Source organism: Oncorhynchus keta, chromosome 17, assembly GCF_023373465.1.
Source record: "Oncorhynchus keta strain PuntledgeMale-10-30-2019 chromosome 17, Oket_V2, whole genome shotgun sequence".
Classification (NCBI taxonomy): Eukaryota; Metazoa; Chordata; class Actinopteri; order Salmoniformes; family Salmonidae; genus Oncorhynchus; species Oncorhynchus keta.
In genome coordinates this window covers 12,840,125-12,860,068 of record NC_068437.1, presented here as the reverse complement: position 1 = coordinate 12,860,068, position 19,944 = coordinate 12,840,125, and the positions used below count along the sequence as shown (strand labels likewise).

At 40.1% G+C, this 19,944-nt stretch overlaps 1 protein-coding gene across 2 annotated transcripts in view; it reads right to left on the bottom strand.

The window, feature by feature from the left end:
* The window catches only part of LOC118396457 (chemokine-like protein TAFA-5), a 153,490-nt gene that overhangs the window by 99,628 nt on the left and 33,918 nt on the right, over positions 1-19,944 (bottom strand). For both annotated transcript variants that reach the window (XR_004828195.1, XM_035790691.1), the window contains exon 2: positions 12,416-12,565. Coding sequence is in view for 1 of the 2 variants with exons in the window: in XM_035790691.1 (XP_035646584.1) it covers positions 12,416-12,565 (150 nt within the window). In the remaining variant the exon portion in view is untranslated. The remainder of the gene's footprint in view (positions 1-12,415; positions 12,566-19,944) is intronic.

Sequence of the window (19,944 nt, the reverse complement as noted above, 5' to 3'; positions counted from 1 at the left end):
GCAGACAGGTTTGCCATCAGAGCTGAAAAGGACAGGACAAGGGACTGCCAGTTTTTCAATCAAGTGTCAACTCCCTCCCTGGGATACAATGCTGTATACGTCTTTAATTGATTGAATACTGGCAACAGTAAAAGTAAGATATTCAAGAAAATAGTTTCCCTAGAAACTTCACTAAACAACAACACTAAATAAATGTCATAAGTCCACTACATTACAATAACACAGAAAATAGTCAAAAGGCAGGTCATAATACGACAAAATTTGGCTATTTGTGTTACAGCGGAGTGCCTGCTGAATGAGTTCCATATGTAAACATCCTTTAGCTGTACACTAGGCTTTTTCTGAAAAATACCATCTCTCTGATGTCGCTAATGGCCTAACAAACAACATCGTTCCATATTCCAAATGACTAGGAACTGTAGGGAGTCTCATCATATTGTCTAAACATAATCACATGAAAGGACTAAGACCTTAGCACATTTTCAATAGAGAGATAAAATCCTCAAATCCTGCCTTGTGTGCAGTGCTATCAAACCATTATCTTACTGCCCCGAAGAGTCACCATGCTTCTCTCCATGTTACATTTTAAGCACTTCCAAAGATCCTCTCTGAAGATTGCAAAATTAATTGAAAAAAAACATGTCAAAATGACAAATGACAGCAATACAAGTGTGCATGTGTGTAATCTTTCCCAAAGCGCAAGCATGTGTAGCTTTGTAATAAAATCAAATCAAATTATATTTGTCACATACAAGACCTTACCGTGAAATCCTTACTTACAAGCTCTTAACCAACAATCCAGTTGTATGAAAATAGAGTTAAGTAAATGTTTACTAAATAAACTAAAGTGAAAAATATAACAAGAGTTATACAAAATAACAATAATGAGGCTATATACAGGGGTTACCGGTACTGAGTCAATGTGCGAGGGTACAGGTTAGTTCAGGTAATTTGTACATGTAGGTAGAGGTAAAGTGACTATATATAGGTAATAAACAGCGAGTAGCAACAGTGTGAGGGATGTCAATGTAAATAGTCTGGGTGGCCATTTGATTAATTGTTCAGCAGTCTTATGGCTTGGGGGTAGAAGTTGTTAAGGAGTCTTTTGGACCTAGACTTGGTGCTCTGGTATCGCTTGCCGTGTGGTAGCAGAGAGAACAGTCTATGACTTGGATGACTGGAGTCTTTGTCAGAGGAAGGCCCAAAATCTTGCCACCGCCAAGTATATACTGTAGGTCCAGGACGGCAGGAAGCTTGGCCCCATTGATGTACTGGGCTGTATGCACTGCCCTCTGTAGCGCCTTAAGGTTGGATGCTGAGCAGTTGCCATACCAGGCGGTAATGCAACCGGTCAGGATGCTATCGATGGTGCAGCTGTAGAATTTTTTTAAGATCTGGGGACCCATGCCAAATCTTTTCAGTCTCCTGAGCGGAAAAAGGCGTTGCCATGCCCTATTCACAACTCTATTGGTGTGTTTAGACTATGATAGTTCGTTGGAGATGTGGACACCAAGGACCTTGAAACTCTCAACACACTCCACTACAGCCCCATCGATGTAAATAGGGGCATGTTTGGCCCTCCCTTTCCTGTTGTCCACAATCCTCTCCTTTGTTTTGCGCACGTTGAGGGAAAGGTTGTTGTCCTGGCACCACACGGCCAGGTCTCTGACCTCCTCCCTATAGGCTATTTCATCATTGTCGGTGATCAGGCCTACTAGCGTTGTATCGTCAGCAAATTTAATGGTGTTGGAGTCGTGCTTGGCCATGCAGTCAACGGTTGAACAGGGAGTACAGGAGGGGACTAAACACGCACCCCTGAGGGGCCCCGTGTTGAGGATCAGCATGTCTGATGTGTTGTTACCTCTCCTTACCACCTGGGGGTCATCCGTCAGGAAGTCCAGGATCCAGTAGCAGAACGAGGCATTTAGTCCCAGGGTCCTTAGCTTAGTGATGAGCTTTGTGGGCACTATGATGTTGAACGCTGAGCTGTAGTCAATGAACAGGACTCTCACATAGGTGTTCCTTTTGTCCAGGTGGAAAAGGGCAGTGTGGAGTGCAAATGAGCTTGCATCATCTGTGGATCTGTTGGGGCGGTATGTGAATTGGGGTGGGTCTAGGATTTCCGGGATGAGGGTTTTTATGTGAGCCATGACCTGCCTATCAAAGCACTCCATGGTTACCGATGTGAGTGCTATGGGGGGGTAGTAGTCATTTAGGCAGGTTACCTATGCTTTCTTGGTTACAGGGACTATGGTGGTCCTGCTTGAAACATGTAGGCACGACTCAGTCAGGGGGAAGTTGAAAATGTTAGTGAAGACACTTGCCAGTTTGTCTGCGCTTGCTCGGAGTACACATCCTGGTGATCCATCTGACCCCGCGGCCTTGTGAATGTTAACCTGTTTAACCTTTTGTGACTAGGGGGCAGTATTTTCATTTTTGGAGAAATAGAGTAAACGGGATATTTTGTCAGGACAAGATGCTAGAATATGTATATAATTGACAATTTAGGATGGAAAACACTCTGAAGTTTCCAAAACTGTAAAAATATTGTCTGTGAGTATAACATAACTGATATTGCAGGCGAAAGCCTGAGAAAAATCCAATCCGGAAGTGACTCAACTTTTGAAAGCTCTGCGTTCCAATGCATCCCTATTGAGCAGTGAATGGGCTATCAACCAGATTACTTTTTCTACGTATTCCCCAAGGTTACAGCATTGTGATGTAGTTTTAAGCATTTATGTTGAAGAATACCCATAAGCGGCTACATTGCGCAAGTGGTCACCTGATGGCTCTCAGAGTGATTCTCGCGTAAAATACAGAGGTAGCCATTATTCCAATCGGTCCTACTGATAAAACGATTGTCCCGGTGGATATATTATCAAATAGATATTTGAAAACACCTTGAGGATTGATTATAAACAACGTTTGCCATGTTTCTGTCGATATTATGGAGCTAATTTTTTATATTTTTCTGCTTTTCGTGACTGCAATTTCCGGGCAATTTCTCAGCCAAAAGTGAAGAACAAACGGAGCAATTTCGCCTACAAAAATAATATTTTTGGAAAAAAGGAACATTGGCTATTGTCACGCCTTGGTCTTAGTATTTTGTGTTTTCTTTATTTGTTTGGTCAGGCCAGGGTGTGACATGGGTTATTGTGGTGTGTTTTTGTCTTAGGGGTTTGTGGGGTGTCTACGTAGTCTATGGCTGCCTGAGGCGGTTCTCAATCAGAGTCAGGTGATTATCGTTGTCTCTGATTGGGAACCATATTTAGGCAGCCATATTCTGTGAGTGTTTCGTGGGTGATTGTTCCTGTCTTTGTGCTTGCACCAGATAGGGCTGTTTCGGTTTTCGTTATTTCATTTCGTTATTTTTGTAGTTTCTATATGTATAGGTTTTCCTTCATTAAAATATCATGAATCATCATCACGCTGCATTTTGGTCCGATCCTTGTTCTACCTCTTCGTCAGAGGAGGAGATAGCTGTAATGGCTCTCTTCTATCTAACTGGGAGTCTCGTGACTGAAAACATCCGAAGCTCATCAAAGGTAAACGATTTAATTTGATTGCTTTTCTGATTTCCGTGACCAAGTTACCTGCTGCTAGCTGGACAAAATGCTATGCTAGGCTATCGATAAACTTACACAAATGCTTGTCTAGCTTTGGCTGTAAAGCATATTTTGAAAATCTGAGATGACAGGGTGATTAACAAAAGGCTACGCTGTGTCTCAATATATTTCACTTGTGATTTTCATGAATAGGAATATTTTCTAGGAATATTTATGTCAGTTGCGTTATGCTAATTAGTGTCAGTCGATGATTACGCTCCCGGACCCGGGATGGGGAGTCACTTTTGTCTTGGCCATAGTGGAGTTTGGAGTGTGACTGTTTGAGGTTGTGGACAGTTGTCTTTTATACTGATAACAAGTTCAAACAGGTGCCATTAATACAGGTAACGAGTGGAGGACAGAGGAGCCTCTCAAAGAAGAAGTTACAGGTCTGTGAGAGCCAGAAATCTTGCTTGTTTGTAGGTGACCAAATACTTATTTTCCACCATAATTTGCAAATAAATTCATAAAAAATTCTACAATGTGATTTTCTGGATTTTTTTCTCTCATTTTGTCTGTCATAGTTGAAGTGTACTTATGATGAAAATTACAGGCCTCTCATCTTTTTAAGTGGGAGAACTTGCACAATTGGTGGCTGACTAAATACTTTTTTGCCCCACTGTACTACTGAATGGCACACATTCTCAACTGTCTCAAGGCTTAAAAAGCATTATTTAACCTGTCCCCTCTCCTTCACATACATCAAAAAGAGCCGGCTTAAAAAAATATGTTTAAAACAAGTCAAACAGTTTGCGATAATTTGACTATGATTGGTGTGAAAACAATTCTCATTAAATTATTAAATCATACTCTACCTTAACGACAATGTATTTAAAAATGTATAGGGTTGTTATAAAAAATAATGCTATTAAACATTTGCATTTAAAGTATTACTTTTTAATGTATATAAACAAAGTGCAAAAAATCTAACCATTCAAAACTAATACAATCTGAACAGCATAATATAATATTGCACCATATCAAAGAAAAATAAATAACAATATGCAAAACTGCAGCATCCCACAAATTTAAATAAATGTAAAAAAGAAGGATGCTATTACACAGGTGCATTTAAAGTATAACTTTTTTAATGTATATAAACAAAGTGCATATAAATGTAACAATTCAAACAAATACAATCTGAACAACTGTCACGACTTCGGCCGAAGTCGGTTCCTCTCCTTGTTCGGGCGACGTTCGGTGATCGACGTCACCGGCTTTCTAGCCATCGCAGCTCCATTTTTCATATATCCATTTGTCTTGTCTTGTTTCCATACACATCTAGTTTTCATTTCCCCAATCAATCTATTTGTATTGAACCCTCTGTTTCCCATCATGTTTTGTGTGTAATTGTGTTGTCTTATTACGCACTTTACTTTTGTTATGTTCCGTGTTTTGAGCACATTTGATTTATGTAGTGCTCTCGTTTTGGAACTAAAATAAAAGTGAGCCTGTTCACCTCACGCAACTCTCCTGCACTTGACTTCGCCTCTTATACACCCGATTGACAACAACATAATAATATAATTTTGTACCATATCTAAGAAAAATAAATAACAATGTGCAAAATTGCAGCATCCAACTTAAAATATTAAACTGGTCCCTCTTTTCCCTCTCTTCTTTATTGCCATGTTATAACCAGCAGCACACAGCAAAACTGACCATATTTTTGCTTTTTTGAGAGATTTGCATTCAGAAATGCGAGCTGCCTCACTTGAGGGGCTGATGCGGTTTCTTCTCCCAGTAATTATTTGTCCTGTTTTCGAGAAGACCATCTCAGAGGGAACGGATGTGGCCACTATGCAGAGTCTCCCTGTCATGACTTTAGTAAGTCGTAGGTAGACAGAGGCCTTGTTCTTCCACCAGCTCAGAGGATGGGGAGGGGCTCCTCCAAATAGAATTGGACCTCCATTATGGCATCTGCTGAGGGATTCCTTCGTGCTGCATCCCCAGTTGCTCTCTCCTCAAACAGCATCCAAACAGCAGATGTTTGTGGCACTACTTCTGCTCCATCTGATCTCTCTTCTTCCTGTTGCCCTGGTGCCTGAGCCAGCTGACTGCTGGGTCTGTCCCTCCCTGCTGCTGAGGTTATTCTTTGAAGAGCCTCATCAATCGCTCTGGCATCACTGTGTCCATTTAAACATTTTAATGGCTTTGGTTATGTTAGCTGCATTGTCACTAACACAACAGATCACTTTTATATCTACTTTCCATTCTCTGGCCACTCTCAACAGTTCCTCTGCCAAATTATCTGAGGTGTGTCTGTCGCTGAACTCAAAGCAGTCCAGAAGACAGCTAGACATCGAAAGATCTTCAATGAAGTGACATGTAACTGACATGTAAGACGTGGTTACCCTTGATGTGTGCTCTTGTACAGTTGTGTAATAAGTGATTTTGAAAGGGTATTCCTGCTTGTAATTGTGTACTTTGGATTTAGATGATTGCTAAAACCTCTGTCCTCCACGATTGAAAATGGCTTGAAATCTTTGGCAATCATTTTAGTCAATGCAATATCAATTTAGCCTTGTTTTGCTACAGACATAGACTATGGCATAAACTGGTCCATAGAAGACTGCGTTGCTGTGGGTCGCGGAGTAGGTCTACTTGGCTGAGTGGATACATCTCCACCACCACTAGCAGACCCGCTAGCTTCTCGAAGCTCCGCTACAGCAAGCTTCACAGTTGGGTGCACAGTTCGCATATGCCGGTGTAGGTTGTGCGTAGAACCGGCTGTATATGAGATTTTGTTTTGTCAAATTCTACACTGTGCTTTAACATTGTCTACATTATTAAAATGCATCCAAATGCTATTGTGCTTCTGACTCATGTTCCAGCTGTTGTTTTCACAGCTGTTAAGTATGTGACAGTTAGTGAGTTGGTTCATTAGTTGGGTTGGCACTGCGTGTCTGATTGACAGGAACAACAGGTGAGGCTGTTAGTCTGAGCAGACAGAATGAATATGTGCGTGCTTGAGCATGTAGGATTTATTATTTTATACATTTTTTCGTTCTTTGAATTAGTTCATTCTATTAATTTAAATATTATTCATATCTAATTTTTAAAATATTTTTATAAATAGATTTGGCTCTTCTGATATGCGAGCCGAATCATTCGCGAATGACCCATCACTATTTTACTCTAAATCAGTCCCCTGAAACTCATGTTTATTAGGCCTGCAAGTTACGCTGGCTTGCAAACTTGTGTAATTCCTATTGTAATCAACCAGAGTTTGGATGTGCAACATTTGTATTTTTTTCTCCCCCACATCCTGTATTCAAAATGACTGCCAAGTTGGAAAGATGACGACATGAGACTACTTATACCATCTAAACTGATACAACCATTTCAGTAACAGGTGGATTAGTTAAAAAATATATGTTATTTATATTTGAGTAGCATAAGATTAATTAATTAATGTACATGCAAAACCATAGATATTAAAACAAACACATTTTGAAAATCTACACCAACACTTGGGTTCTTTTACAACAATGACGGTTAATCTAACACCTGAATCAACACTAGAAATGTTACACTGAAATCAACACAAGGTAACATTGGCCAATTTGCTGTGTGGTAAAGGATGTGAGACTAATATCACTACAGACAATAATAATTTTAATATGGAGGAAAATAGAGTGAAAGAAATGAAAGAGAATGGGTAAACAATGTGTTGACAACACTGCATAATAATGCATTGTAAACTTCTCCAATTGCATAACTAATTAACTGCAGTCAAGCATCCACATTTGATTCGTCTTACAGTATATATAAATTGGTCTGAACCCACCTGAACACCTGCAAACACTTCATCATTGTGTAGATTAATTGTTGCTTTGTGCAAATACTTAGGAAGCATCCTCCATGTAAATAACTACATTTATTCAAAGAGGAAATTGTTTAGTCGTCACTTCATTCATCAATGTGGTAGGTTCTTCCAGAAAGAAGGTTGCTTGCATGTCCCTTGAGGCATAATAATGAAGAGGAAACACGTGTGTAGTGGCTTCCTTTCCTGCCTGAAAGCATTTTTTGTTTTGTACGCATACAGTCCACATTCAAGGTTTCCAAACGGCCAAAACATTCAATGAGATCCAGGGATATGGTGCAAAGGTTTATTCTTGTTATATCTAACAAAAAAAAGATTATCCAATCAACTTAAAGCATTGATTACTTGGCATGGAAAATACATAATATGACCTGTCTGTATGGTCAAAAGACTATACCGCTCCCGCGTCTAGCTAGGACTTCTCCCCCCGAAGGCCCAACTTCCTGCACACTTACAGCAGTACAATGAAGGTGCAAGGGTTGGCAGGCAAAAACTAAGTTGCACTAATAACAAATGAATATATCTCAATCAAGTGAATATAAATCATAAAGGTACGTACCTAATATTTCATCAAATACGTTCATATTTAATATATTTACACAAACGTAAATGGAGCTCTGTATGTTCTGTCTTTTAAACAAATATGTCCAATCGGCACTAACAACGTGTAGCTAGCGTTAATCATGCATGGTTTGTACATGTACAGTTGAAGTCAAGTTTACATACACCTTAGCCAAATACATTTAAACACAGTTTTTCACAATTCCTGACATTTAATCCAAGTAAAAATTCCCTGTCTTAGGTCAGTTAGGATCACCACTTTATTTTAATAATGTGAAATGTCAGAATAATATTAGAGAGAATTATTTATTTCAGCTTTTATTTCTTTCATCACATTCCCAGTGGGTCAGAAGTTTACATACACTCAATTAGTATTTGGTAGCATTGCCTTTAAATAGTTTAACTTGGGCCAAACGTTTCGGGTAGCCTTCCACAAGCTTCCCACAATAAGTTGGGTGAATTTTGACCCATTCCTCCTGACAGAGCTGATGTAACGGAGTCGGGTTGTTGCCTCCTTGCTCGCACACGCTTTTTCAGTTCTGCCCACAAATGTTCTATAGGGTTGAGGTCAGGGCTTTGTGATGGCCACTCAAATAACTTGACTTTGTTGTCCTTAAGCCATTTTGCCACAACTTTGGAAGTACGGTTGGGGTCATTGTCCATTTGGAAGACCCATTTGCGACCCAGCTTTAACTTCCTGTCTGATGTCTTGATGTTGCTTCAATATATCCACATAATTTTACTTCCTCATAATACCATCTACTTTGTTAAGTGCACCAGTCCCCCTGCAGCAAAGCACCCCCACAACATGATGCTGCCACCCCCGTGCTTCAAATTTGGGATGGTGTTCTTCGGCTTGCAAGCTTCCCCCCTTTTCCTCCAAACATAATGATGGCCATCATAGCCAAACAATTATATTTCTGTTTCTCAGAAAAGTACGATCTTTGTCAGTTGCAAACCGGAGCAGTGGCTTCTTCCTTGCTGAGCGCGCTTTCAGGTTATGTCAATATAGGACTTGTTTTACTGTGGATATAGATATTGTTGTACCTGTTCCTCCAGCATCTTCACAAGGTCCTTTGCTGTGTTTCTGGGATTGATTTGCACTTTTGGCACCAAAGTACGTTCATCTCTAGGACACAGAATGCATCACTTTCCTGAGCGGTGTGTCGGCCGTTTTGCCGCCAAAACTTTTTTCTCAAAAAAGTGAACATTGGAACATTATTTCTGACATCCAAATGTTTGGAATGGTGAGTGGGGATCTAAAGAATAATCATGAGATATTGTTTATTATTTTGTGATGTCATTAAAAACACCTTGTGGATTGATCCTAAACAACATTTGCCGTGTTTCTGTCGATATTATGGAGCTAATTTTGAAAAAGGTTTGGCGTTGTAGTGGTAGCATTTTCCGGTCAATTTCTCAGCCAAGCATGATGAACAAACGGGAGCTATTTCGCCTACAAAAATAACCTTTTTGGAAAAAAGGAACATTTGCAATCTAACTGGGAGTCTCCTGAGTGAAAACATCCGAAGTTCTTCAAAAGGTAAATGATTTAATTTGATTGCTTTTCTTATTTTCGTGAAAATGTTGCCTGCTGCCAGCAGAGCCTAGCATAGCATTATGCCATGATAAACTTACACAAATGCTTGTCTAGCGTTGGCTGTAACGCATATTTTGAAAATCTGAGATGACAGTGTGATTAACAAAAGGCTAAGCTTGTGTTTGAATATATTTCATTTGCGATTTTCATGAATAGAATTGATTTTAGGGGTATTTATGTCCGCTGCGTTATGCTAATTTGTTTGAGGCTATGATTACGCTCACCGATCCGGGATTGCTAGTCGCAAGAAGTTAAGGATGGTGTAACAAAATAACTAACTCTGAAATTCTATTTGTCAAGTTTACATCTAAATGTTGTATGAGAGTATTTAGGTTAAGATAGAAATGTGATTTTAGTCTTCTAAATGAGATAATAGTTTTCCATAACTTTTTCCCAGTCGGTAACCACGCCCAAGTGAGCGCAGGCATCGTGTCGGCGTGATGGAGCACCCCCTTTTACCCGAGGATAAAAGCCTTGGTAACGATATTTACATTCAGACCAGAAAACGTGAGGAGGTAGTCGACACGTTTGAAATGCTGAGTCCAGTAGACGGACAGCATGAGCTGAAAGTTACGAATGGTTGAATCTCAAAGACTCAACATGAGGTTAGAAGATAACCTCACCTATCAGACCAGAAAAGTGTGGAGCATTGGCCACACGTTGAAATGGTTATAAACTCTGAACCTCTCAACACAAGTGAAGAAGATAAAGACCAGAAAAGTTTACAGTTCACAGCTGTGCATGTAAAAGGATCTAGAACTTGACTATCTACCTGAGAAAGGAATGAGAAGATCCCATCTCAGACAATCATGGTGCATCTGAAGAAACATCCCCTACAAGCTGGAAAAACTAAGTAGGACATTGTGACCTCTGATGGACAACCAGAACCTTACACCCATCCAGCCCCTTCCTCATAGAAGGGTTGGTTGGTTTCAACAGAGAGACAACGAACAAAGACACGTAACTAGATTGCATTTATTACCCAAACGGGCGGCAGTTCGTGAGCAAAGTATTATAATTACTTTGAGGGTAGTTCTTAAATGTACGATAAGTTTGACTCTCTTTGCCTCTCCCTCTCCATATGTGTAACACGTGGTCATATCTTGTCAGTCCACTAGGGACTTTTGTCTCATGTAAGTGTGTATGTGTATTCTATGTTATTATTTAGTTAGTTAGAAAAAAATAATGAAATACATTTGTGTAGAACGGGGTTCTTGCGGATTCAAGAAGTCTGCAACGTTCAGAATGAGACTGATATGATGTAATGATTAATAAGTGCCTGTTATCGATATATAATTTATATATCGTCGAGTTTAATTTGGGAGATGGTAACTCATTAAACAACTTCTTCTTGATTAATTTAAACGACCAAAAATTAAACACAGTTAATTCGATAAATAACAGTCATCACATTAATGATAGTCACGTCACGACAGTATTTGAATCTTATTCTACCCCAGGGAACACTACTGTACCATAAGCTTACCTTTATTACCAAGAGTGCATACCAACCACCGCTTTTAGTTGATTCTGAATTCTCTAGTTCCTTCTGAACTTCTGAAGGAATGTTTCACTCGTTATTTCTTTGAGAGTAATTTGCAACTGCAAATGGGAGCTGTTCCTTGTGTGATTAAAAGATACCTTGAGGGTCTTTCAATGAGATCGAGGTCACAGGTGAAACCATTCCATGGCAACATTTCTACAAAGGCAAAGCAATCTACTCTCTGATTGAGCCTTTCTAAATATAACCCAACTCATTATGAGAACAAGTTTTGTGATATTTCGGCCCAGATCCTTGCAGTTTGGCTGAAGCAGAGGATTTAAACTGTGATGGATATATGGATTATCCTGTTTGAAATGTGACCTCTGTGGAATGGGGATAGAGGAAAGAGACATTTGTAGCATTTGGTACTGCAGCCTGAGGACTTTGAGAACTGAAGGGAAGATTAAAAATAACTGAAATCTCACTTGTTTTTCCACTGATAGAGTAAACACTGCTCTATGGCTCACCAATGTTTATTTCTGGAACAAACAACAAAAGAAAGTGAGTGCCCGAGCTAAGATGCGACCTGACATAAATACCAAGCCTGCAAAGATGTGCCATGCTCTAGGTAAGTAAAGGTCACCCAAGATGTATTGCCAACATCTTTTTAAACGCAAAGACAACCACCAGCCACCTCAGGTGTTAAACCTGTTATTAGGATGTTGTGTTATGTGCTTCACTCAGGTACATGGGTATCATAGCAACAACTGCAGCAGGAAGAGTGTCAAAGGCAAGTTGTCAACAGTAAAGCTGGAAAAACAGGTCACAGCGTTCACAAAATGCCAAAACAAAGTTGAGGGTGCCTAAAATAATCGCTCTGGTGCCAGGCAACATTATAGAAAGGATACAAATCACTGGAAAAATGCAAATGTCAGACTTTTTTGATTCATGGGGGCTTTTTGATCCATGAGGGCTTTTGTCAATAGTCTTTGTAAGTATTGCGCAAAGGGAGAGAAGGTAAATCAACTTGATAAAACATCCAAGTGTACCCGCTGAAGCACAAAAAGTAATATAAGCACAATGCAACCCCACAGAGAGAGGCAATTCGATGTGCATCCAGCAGCTGCTTTCCAATTCTCCCCAGATGGCACCCAGGACAAGGACAGCAGGTGATGAAATGCAATGCAACACTCCATTCGAGATGCCTAAACCACCTTAACAGAGATAACGGAGTAAACCACAACATCAGAAATGGTCTTAGATGCACAGGGGGTGGTGGCCCAAGAGGCCCTTGAGGAAAGCTCCAAAAGTTAAGGATGGAGGTGGATCATGGTTCTTACCGTCTACACAAGCCGGACTGGCTCTCGTGGTGCCTGCAATCTGACCCTTTTTGCAGGCACACCTCGCCGTCTGTCGTGCTATGGTCCGCCGTGGCTGACTGCTGTCCCGGTCCAGAGTAACTATCTCACAAGTACCCGCTGCCAACTGACCTAAAGACAGGAAGAGTGAAAGGAAATGATGTAAGAGAGAGATAACAATTGGAAGTGAAGTATATTCTACATGGTGGAATTACCATTTCAAGAAAAATATTTCCAATGTAGAAACATTTAAGTGAAAGGTTGCATTGAATGGATACAAAGCAAGAACATTAACCAACCAATCATTCACCACCAATCAACCATTCACCACCAATCAACCATTCACCACCAACTAAAAACAAAGGTATTTTCCAGTTACCTTTCCCCTCACCTCCTATAGGCTAACACCATCTCTGACAACGTCACACGTGATAACATTGCCGATAGAGGATTCCCTAGATATCCATTTATACATCCCAGTCATATTTCAGACTGTTTCATTTCCCTTCCTCAGTGCATGGATGAGTTTGGCCAGTTGTTTGATTAGACACCAGAGATGTTGATGTATCTAAGTCCAGGGACCTTTTGACCTATCTCCTGATTGGACATTAACCTGTGTGAGTGGACTGGCCCTGGGGCATTCTCCATAGGGACTCAGTGGGTTCTCAGAGTCAGTGATTATAATTTGCAAGCACCGTGGTGTGGTAATTTAATCTGGCCCCAAGTCACAGTGTAGAGGTTCGGGGGAGTTAATTAAGTTTAATGCAGAGACACATTCAGAGGAATAGTGGGCTGTCTAGGATAGTGATTCAAAAGTACAGAGAGAAATGTTCAAGTCTCTCACAGGTTTCCAAGTTAAAAAAGGAGCACAACACATGTGGGCCAGTATCCACAAAGCAAGAGCTGATCTACATATACAGTGCATTCGGAAATGATTTAGACCCCTTACATTTTTCAGAATTTTGTTATGTTAAAGACCTTATTCTAAAATGGATTACATTTATTTATTCCCTAATCAATCTACGCACAATACCCCATAATAACAAAGAAGAAACTGTTTTTTAGACATTTTTGCAAATGTATTACAAAAACCCAGCCGGGTTTATATACAGTACCAGTCAAAAGTTGGATCACACTTTTTATTTTTATTTTACTATTTTCTACATTGTACAATAAAAGTGAGGATATCAAAACTATAAAATAACACATATGGAAGCATGTAGTAACCAAAACAGCAGCAAACAAATCAAAATATATTTTACATTTTAGATTCATAAAAGTAGCCACCCTTTGCCTTGATGACAGCTTTGCACACTATTGGCATTCTCTAAACAAGCTTCACCTGGAATGCTTTCTCAGCAGTCAGAGTTCCCACATATGCCGACCACTTGTTGGCTGCTTTTCCTTCAATCTACGGTCCAACTCATCGCAAACCATCTCACTTGGGTTGAGGTCGGGTGATTATGGAGGCCAGGTCATCTGATGCAGCACTCCATCACTCCTGTGGCGGCAGCTAGCCAAGTGGTTAGAGCGTTGGATTTGTAACCGAAAGGTTGCAAGATCAAATGCCCGAACTGACAAGGTAAAAATATAGGTAAAAAGGTACAAATCTGTCATTCTGCCCCTGAACCGGGCAGTTAACCCACTGTTTCTAGGCTGTCATTGAAAATAAGAATTTGTTCTTAACTGAATTACCTAGTTAAATAAAGAAAAACATTTTCTTTAACTATCCTTCTTGGTCCAATAGCCCTTACACAGCCTGAAGGTGTGTTGGGTCATTGTCCTGTTGAAAAACAAATGATAGTCCCAATAAGTGCAAACCAGATGGGATGGTGTATCGCTGTAGAATGCTGTGGTAGCCATGCTGGTTAAGTGTGCCTTGAATTCAAAATAAATTATTGACAGTTTCACCAACAAAGCACATCACACCTCCTCCTCCACGCTTCACGGTGGGAACCACACACGCGGAGATCATCTGTTCATCTACTCTGCATCTCATAAAGACACAGTGGTTGGAACCTAAAATCTCAAATTTGGACTCCTCAGACCAAAAGACAGATTGCCACTTGTCTAAGGTCCATTGCATTTCTTGGCCCAAGGAAGTCTCTTCTTCTTATTGGTGTCCTTTAGAAGTGGTTTCTTTGCAGCAATTTGACCATGAAGGCCTGATTCACGCAGTCTCCTCTGAACATTTCATGTTGTGTCTGTTACTCTGTCTCTGTTAAGTATTTATTTGGGCTGCAATTTGTGGCTGGTAACTCTAATGAACGTACCCTCTGCAGCAGAGGTAACTCTGGGTCTTTCTTCCCTGTGGCGGTCCTCATGAGAGCCAGTTTCAACATAGCTGTCATGTTCTGACCTTAGTTCTTTTATTTAGGTCTTTGTTTTAGTATGGTCAGGGCGTAAGTTAGGTGGGTTTTCTATGTTCGTTTTTCTATGTTGGTTTTTGAGTTTGGCCTGGTAAGGTTCTCAGGTGTCGTTGTCTCTGATTGAGAATCATACTTAGGTAGCCTTTTTCCACCTGTGTTTCGTGGGCGTTTGTTTTCTGTTTAGTGTATGTCACCTTATAGAACTGTTTCGTTTCATTCGCCTTTGTTATCTTGTTTAGTGTTCTCTGTTTAACAAATATGAACATGGACACGTACCACACTGCATATTGGTCCGATCTTGACTACTCATCCTCAGATGACGAGGAGAACCGTTACAATAGCGCTTGATGGTTTTTGCGACTGCACTTGAAGAATCTTTCCAAATTCTTCAAATGTTCTTTATTGACTGACCTTCAGCTTAAAGTAAAGTAATGTTGGACTGTCGTTTTTCTTTGCTTATGCGAGCGGTTCTTGGTATTTTACCAAATAAGGCCATCTTCTGTATACCACCCCTACAATGTCACAACACAACTGACTGGCTTAAACGCATTAAGAAGGAAAGACATTTCACAAATTAACCTTTATCAAGGTACACCTGTTAATTGAAATGCATTCCAGGTGACTAGCTCAGGAAGCTGGTTGATAGAATGCCAAGAGTGCGCAAAGCTGTGGCTACTATGAATAATCTCAAATATAAAATAGATTTTTGGTTACTACATGACTGCATATGTGTTATTTCATAGTTTATGTATTCACAATTTTTTTACAGTGTATAAAATAGAGAAAAACCCTGGAATGAGTAGGTGTGTGTATACATTTTTGACTGGTACTGTAAGTATTCAGACCCTTTACTCAGTACTTTGTTGAAGCACCTTTGGCAGCGATTCCAGCCTTGAGTTCTCTTTGGGTATGACGCTACAAGCTTGACACACCTGTATTTGGGGTGTTTCTCCCATTATTCTCTGCAGATCCTCTCAAACTCTATCAAGTTGAATGGGGAGAGTCGCTGCACAGTTATTTTCAGGTCTCTAGAGATGTTTGATCGGGTTCAAGTCCGGGCTCTGGCTGGGGCGCTCAAGGACATTCAGAGACTTGTCCCAAAGTCACTTCTGCATTATCTTGGCTGGGTCGCTGTCCCATTGGAAGGTGAGCCTTCACCACAGTCCGAGGTACTGAGCAATCTGGAGAAGGTTTTCATCAAGGATCTCTTGTGCTTTTCTCCATTCATCTTTGCCTCAATCCTGACTAGTCTCCCAGTCCCTGACACTGATAAAACAGCCCCACAGTATGATGCTGCCACCACCATGCTTCACCGTAAGGATGGTGCCAGTTTTCCTCCAGACATGACGCTTGGCATTCAGGCCAAAGAGTTCAATCTTGGTTTGATCAGACCAGAGAATCTTGTTTCTCGTGCCTTTTGGCAAACTCCAAGCGGGCTATCATGTGCCTTTAGAGTGGCTTCCATCTGGCCACTCTATGATAACGTATTGATTGGTGGAGTGCTGCAGCGATGACTGTCCTTCTGGAAGTTTCTCCCATCTCTGTCTGAGTGACCTTAGCTTCTTGGTCACCTCCCCGACCAATGACCTTCTCCCCTCAATTGCTCAGTTTGGCCTGGCAGCAAGCTCTAAGAAATGTCTTGGTGGTTCCAAGCTTCTTCCATTTAAGAATGATGGGATGGAGGCCACTGTGTTTGTTCGGAAACTTCAATTCTGCAAACATTTCTTGGCACCCTTCCCCAGAGCTGTGCTTTGACACAATCCTTTCTCGGAGCTCTAAGGAGAATTTCTTGGAACTCATGCTTGGTTTTGGCTCTGACATGCACTGTCAAATGTGGGACCTTATATAGACAGGTGTTTGCCTTTCCAAATCATGTCCAATCAATTGAATTTACCACAGGTGGACTCCAATCAAGTTGTAGAAATAGTTCAAGTATGATCAATGGAAACAGGATGCACCTGAGCTAAAATTCAAGTGTCATAGCAAAGGGTCTGAATAGTTATGAAAATAAGGTATTTCTGTTTTCTATTTTTAATACATTTGCACAAAAATCTAAAAACCAGTTTTCACTTTGTCATTACGGGGTATTCTGTGTAAATTGCTGAGGAAATGTTTGATTTATTCCATTTTAGAATGAGTCTGTAATGGAACAAAATGTGGAAAAAGTCAAGAGGTCTGAATACTTTCCAAATGCACTGTAAATACATTGGAATTGGCCTTCCATACAACGCAGTTCCAAGACATTGTATTTTACTTGTTCTACACCTGTTAGTACACTGTAAAAAAAATCAATGCCTAACTCATTAAAGAAATTGACTAGTGCTACTCAAACATTTACAAAGGTCACTAGAACTCAAATAAAAGTGGTACTATGTCAATAAGATTTCTTATTACTTAATGTTTTTGAGTACTGTTAACAACTTGAGCAAATATAATTTTTTATTTGTGTTCTGCTAATCTAAACGATTAAGTTTACAAGTTATGATTATTTAATATTTTAAAGTCAATGTAACATTTATTAATAAGTTGTTCTTACTTGATTCTATTACGCTTTATGTCTTTACTTAAAATCACAAGGTAGTAGTCATAAACACCTGATTTTGTTGTGCTGATAGAGGTATTATTTTTGTGCAAGTTATGAATACATAATAGTGTCACGTGGTACACAATGTTGTATGTACGTTTTGAAGAAATAAAAGCATATTTCTAAAAGAGTATTAAGCCGTTTATTGCGTGATGAGGTGCTCATTGGGTACAGACATATAAAAACGTTCGGACAAACTGACATTCAATAATGAGACAGCAGCAAGGTCTTGTGCACTGTTCTTAATGATAGAGGCTCACGCATCACTCTAAAACACTTACAGTTCTACCACCAGTTATTGTTAGAGGAATGAGAAATATGCTTAACAATGCCTGCTAAGGTGTATCACCAAATAAATAAAACAATGCTAAACATTGATACACCACCACTGCAAATTACTCATCAGAACTACTTACTACTTGAAATTGTTAACAGAACAATTCCCTTTTTACAGTGTACTGTATGTGCCATATTCATTAGATCCTTTACTTTGTAGTTCAATTACATTTAGATCCAAGTACCTGAATATGTAGATTCACTGGTATTTAGAGCAATACTCATTACAGTAGCCATCAGTGTTGGGGAAGCTACTCTGAAAATATAATTTACCAAGCTACCAATTACTTCATAATGAAAGAAGTTAAGTTACACTAAAGCTACCCTTAAGAAAAATATATACTGAACAAAAATATAAATGCAATTTGGAAAGTATTGGTCCCATGTTTCAAAAAAGATCCCAGAAATGTTCCATACACACAAAAGGCTGTTTACATCCCTGTTAGTGAGAATTTCTCATTTGCCAAGATAATCCACATGACAGGTGTGGCATATCAAGCAGCTGATTAAACAACACGATCATTACACAGGTGCACCTTGTGCTGGGGACAATAAAAGGCCACACTAAAATGTGCAGTTTTAACACACAACGCCACAGATGTCTCACGTTTCGAGGGTGCGTGCAATTGGCATGCTGACTGCAGGAATGTCCAGCTGTTGACAAGGCATGTAATGTTAATTTCTCTGCCATAAACTGCTTCCAACGCTGTTTTTGAGAGTTTGGCAGTACGTCAAACTTGCCTCACAACCCCAGACGGGATGTAACCACGTTAAACCAGGACCTCCACATCCGGCTTCTTTACCTGCGAGAACATCTGAGATCAGCACACAGACAGCTGATGAAATTGAGAACTATTTATGTCTGCAATAAAGCCTTTTTGTTGGGAAAAATTAATTGTGATTGGCTGAACCTGTCTTCCAGTGGTTGGGCCTATGCCCTCCCAGGCCCACCCATGGCTGCACCCCTGCCCAGTCATGTGAAATCCATAGATTAGGGCCTAATAAATTGATTTCAATTGACTGATGTTCTTATATGAACGGTAACTCAGTAAAATCATTGAAATTGTTGCATGTTGTGTTTACGGATGAAATATGGATTATATAATAATTGCCAAGTGAAAACATGTTTTTAGACATTTTGCAAATGTATTGAAAATGAAATACAGATATATAATTTCGCATAAATATTCACACCCATGTCAGAATCCCCTTTAGCAGAGATTACAGCTGTGAGTCTTTCTGATTAAGTCTCTTAGAGCTCTGATGATTGCTAGACATCCATTTTCAAGTCTTGCCATAGATTTTCAAGCCAATTTAAGTCAAAACTGTAACTAGGCCACTCAGGAACATTCAATGTTGTCTTGGTAAGCAACTCCAGTGTATATTTGGCCTTGTGTTTTAGGTTATTGTTCTGCTGAAAGTTGAATTTGTCTCCCAGTGTCTGTTGGAAAACAGACTGAACCAGGTTTTCCTCTGGAATTTTGCCTGTGCTTCAAATCAAATCAAAGTTTATTTGTCACGTGCGCCGAATACAACAGGTGTAGACTTACAGGCTCTAACCAATGGTGCGAAAAAAAGGTACGTGTGTGTGTGTATGTGTAGGTAAGTAAAGAAATTACACAACAGTAAAAAGACATTTGAAAAAAGAGTAGCAAGGCTATATACAGACACCTGTTAGTCAGGCTTATTGAGGTAGTATGTACATGTAGGTATTGTTAAAGTGACTATGCATATATGATGAACAGAGAGTAGCAGAAGCGTAAAAAGAGGGGTTGGCGGGTGGTGGGACACAATGCAGATAGCCCGGTTAGCCAATGTGCGGGAGCACTGGTTGGTCGGGCCAATTTAGGTAGTGTGTACATGAATGTATAGTTAAAGTGACTATGCATATAAGATAAACAGAGAGTAGCAGCAGCGTAAAAGATGGGTTGGGGAGGGCACACAATGCAAATAGTCCGGGTAACCTTTTGGTTACCTGTTCAGGAGTCTTATGGCTTGGGGGTAAAAACTGTTGAGAAGCCTTTTTGTCCTAGACTTGGCACTCCGGTACCACTTGCCATGAGGTAGGAGAGAGAACAGTCTATGACTGGGGTGGCTGGGGTCTTTGACAATTTTCAGGGCCTTCCTCTGACACCGCCTGGTGTAGAGGTCCTGGATGGCGTAGAGGTCCTGAAGTGCCTTGCGGTCGGAGGCCGGGCAGTGATGCAACCGGTCAGGATGCT